This window comes from Lycium ferocissimum, unplaced genomic scaffold, assembly GCF_029784015.1.
Source record: "Lycium ferocissimum isolate CSIRO_LF1 unplaced genomic scaffold, AGI_CSIRO_Lferr_CH_V1 ctg23189, whole genome shotgun sequence".
NCBI classification, from domain to species: Eukaryota; Viridiplantae; Streptophyta; class Magnoliopsida; order Solanales; family Solanaceae; genus Lycium; species Lycium ferocissimum.
In genome coordinates, this window is record NW_026720820.1 from 8,060 (window position 1) to 11,057 (window position 2,998).

At 44.5% G+C, this 2,998-nt stretch overlaps 1 protein-coding gene across 1 annotated transcript; it reads right to left on the minus strand.

Annotated features, from left to right (window-relative positions):
- Positions 1 to 1,157: 1,157 nt before the first annotated feature.
- On the minus strand, positions 1,158 to 2,981 carry LOC132043345 (DNA polymerase-like). Its single transcript, XM_059433852.1, has one exon. It carries the CDS (start codon positions 2,979 to 2,981, stop codon positions 1,158 to 1,160), a length of 1,824 nt encoding a protein of 607 aa, XP_059289835.1.
- Positions 2,982 to 2,998: the final 17 nt, after the last annotated feature.

Sequence of the window (2,998 nt, forward strand, 5' to 3'; positions counted from 1 at the left end):
ACTCACTGCCAACAAAAACATACTCTATTTACTAGTAACAATCGATTCACTAAGCTAGTTAAAAGCCTTATTACTTACGCAATTCCACCAGTGTGTAATACATCCAACATTCTCAATATTAAACGCTTTTGGCAAGCCAGAGCAAGACTTCTCTGTGGGAACCCCCCGGTAAAGGAGACCTGTCTAGTCAAATAGGCTTCTAATAAGAAATTAGCTCATTCATTACTTATGCAATGACTTTCTTTTTCGTAGCGTCAACGTTACCTTTATATCTCCCTCGTCTAGTCGAGATTCCCTAAGAGAAAGGGATCAAATCTGTAGTTGTAGTTTCTATACGTCAATCCAATCTCGCTTCCATTCATCATCCATTCTGAGGAAAGATTCTTGAATAACAGGCGTCGAATAGTCTTATAAGTCCTTGTCCGTTATGTATGCTCCAGTAAGAAAGTCCCTTACTTCGGCTAGTAAGGATTTTCATTTTAGGCAAGCAAGCTGCAGCGCGAGTACCCTTTTTTTGACTTTTGCTGCAATAGAGGAGATTTCCATTGGACTAGTTAAAAGACTTAGATAACACACCGGGTTTACATAAGAAAAAGTTCACGTAGAGAAAAGAGATTAGACTAGTCATTGCACTAGTAGCGTCTACGAGCCTCCCGCTTCGGTACCATCTCCTTTTTTACCAGCCGAGCTGCCCTGTCAACCCTTTGCGGCGCTTGCTTCCTAGCTAGAACTCACACAGCGCAAACATAAATGAGAACGTCGCATAGTCTGACTCCCTAGCGCACAGAGCAAGAGTAAGCTACTTCACTCGAGAAGAAGAAATAGGCTAACGATCGGCTCAGATAAGGATGCCTCCTCTCTTTCCAAGCTAGCTCCGATGCAACTGCTATCGAATTAGCTCTTGGGGATATCATAGGTAAGAAGGAAGCCAATGCTGGAGGAAGTGAATCAATCATAAGAGGTTGTTAAAAAAGGTCTGTTGCTTGCCCGAGTAGGGGAAGGGATTGACCTAAGGCAAGGTTTACTTATCCCACTCTAGTGCTGGTAGGAAGCCTCCTTTCGAGTAGTCTCATAGGTCAGACCGGTTCCAACCATTCTTGCTAAGGCTCCTAGCGAAAGATCAAACTTAAGAGTAAGAAAAATCTCTTGTCTTAGACTTAGATAGCAGTTGCAAGTTTAAAGACCAGCAGCGAGGGGAAGACTTTTGTAGAGAAGTTTAGACAGGTTGACTCCTTTTTTGGTTGGTACCAATAGACTTTGGGCGCTAAAAAGATACCCTTCTCTATTTCGTCTTCTAGCTTCAATTTCCCTATCTCAAAAGGAGAAACAACATCGCATGGGAGAGGATGCGACACCACAACGGAGTCTGTGTCCGTGTAGTAAGCATCCTCTCTTGAGATATAGGGATAAAGGTATATCCTAGCGTAAGCAGTTATTGCTGCCGATAACTGGACCGCCGCGTTCTTCTTGTAGCGCCATTCCCCCGAGGTCGGGTTTGTATTCTTAATGTAAGCAACGAGGTTTAGATTTTGTCTAAGGGGCTCACTGTATATGAACTTCTCACACGTTTGAACCAAAACCCTGAGGCGAGCATCGTCGCAGATCTCGGTAGTAGTGCTTTCAGGGTTTATACCAAATCGACCGTAGAGAGAATTCATTAGTATCTTGTAGACGTAGTCCATCGCTACATTCCCTTCTTTCTTCGCCTCTTTCCTCTTCTCCGAGAGAGAGCTAACAAAGTCTTTAAATGGGCTTCCCTCACCCTTCTCAAAGAGGTATCCACTCATTGGGACTACAGTGTAGCCTATTTTTTTGGCATACTTGAGTTCCTCGCTAAAGTATACCCCTACAAACTTCCCTGTCGGGAAGACCAGAGTCCTATCTTCCATTCGATAGGGGAGAAAGGGCCTTTTGAAATTCTTCGTCCTCGGGCAGATCACATATGCCCGGATAAAGCCAAAGAGGCTATCTATGTCCCGCTCACGCAAATCCCCATGCCAGACAGGCCGCCCAGTGGGCATGATGTTTTCCTTCATTACAAAAGGATAAAGCGAGTTTACATCATAGTAGTGTAGCTTCTCACCTACTGGTATATACGTATCCACATGACCACCGTAGTAACCTTCTCTCAGAAACCTGTCCTCATTGGGGTTTGGGATGTAGATGGGCCATTTATCTGGTTCGTAGAACTTCTGACGAAAGAGGTATAGCGCCAATGCGCTAAGGCTAAGCTTTTTCTCTATGTCAACCTCGAGTTGATCCCAAATTCGCTTTTGCGCCTTTTGCATCACACCGCCAAGGAGAAGGACGTCCTTCCTCAAATAGTCTATCAATTCCTCCCTCATACTTTCCAGATTCTGGAGAGTCACTTTCTTATGATCAACAAACCCTTTATGCCCGAGTTCAGGGCATAGATTCTTTGAAAGTGAATCAAGCGTACCCCTTAACATATTCAACGAGTCGCGGAAACGGAATAGAACTCTCTTCCCTGATTTGACACTGATCTCGTAGATGCGGTTGTTTCGCATTATAGTTCTTACCTCACCCTTCCAATTAGACGTCAGGTGCTTTAGCAAGAAAAGCCCATCGAATCTTCCTAAGTTATGGAAGTAAATTGTTAGGGCGGGCCTAAAACCTTTAGCTATATGCTCAATTCTGGACACAAAGTCCTCAAGCACCTTACTACTCCTTTCATCAAAGGAGTTTATTGTTATGTTGTAGTCCTCGCTGAAATAGGTTTCCACCCTATTGTACTTGACAGGCTCCTTTGGGAGAACAAGCATGAGACCCGCTGCATACGGCTTATGCGTGTTCTCCTCGCCGGTTATTAATGTCTCTAGATCAGCTACAACGAAAGCTTTTCGCTCACCGTCTCTTTTTCCCTTTTTGACCGCCGTCATATAGGGGGGGGCGTAGCTACGCTTACCATGTCTGATCTCATCAGCACGGATAGGTTTTGCCTCATTTTGTGGGAAGTCCATACGGATGACCTCCTCTA

Bases quoted from the DNA above. Each gene is read 5' to 3' on its own strand.
- LOC132043345 (XM_059433852.1), bottom strand. From the start codon at position 2,981: ATGGACTTCCCACAAAATGAGGCAAAACCTATCCGTGCTGATGAGATC.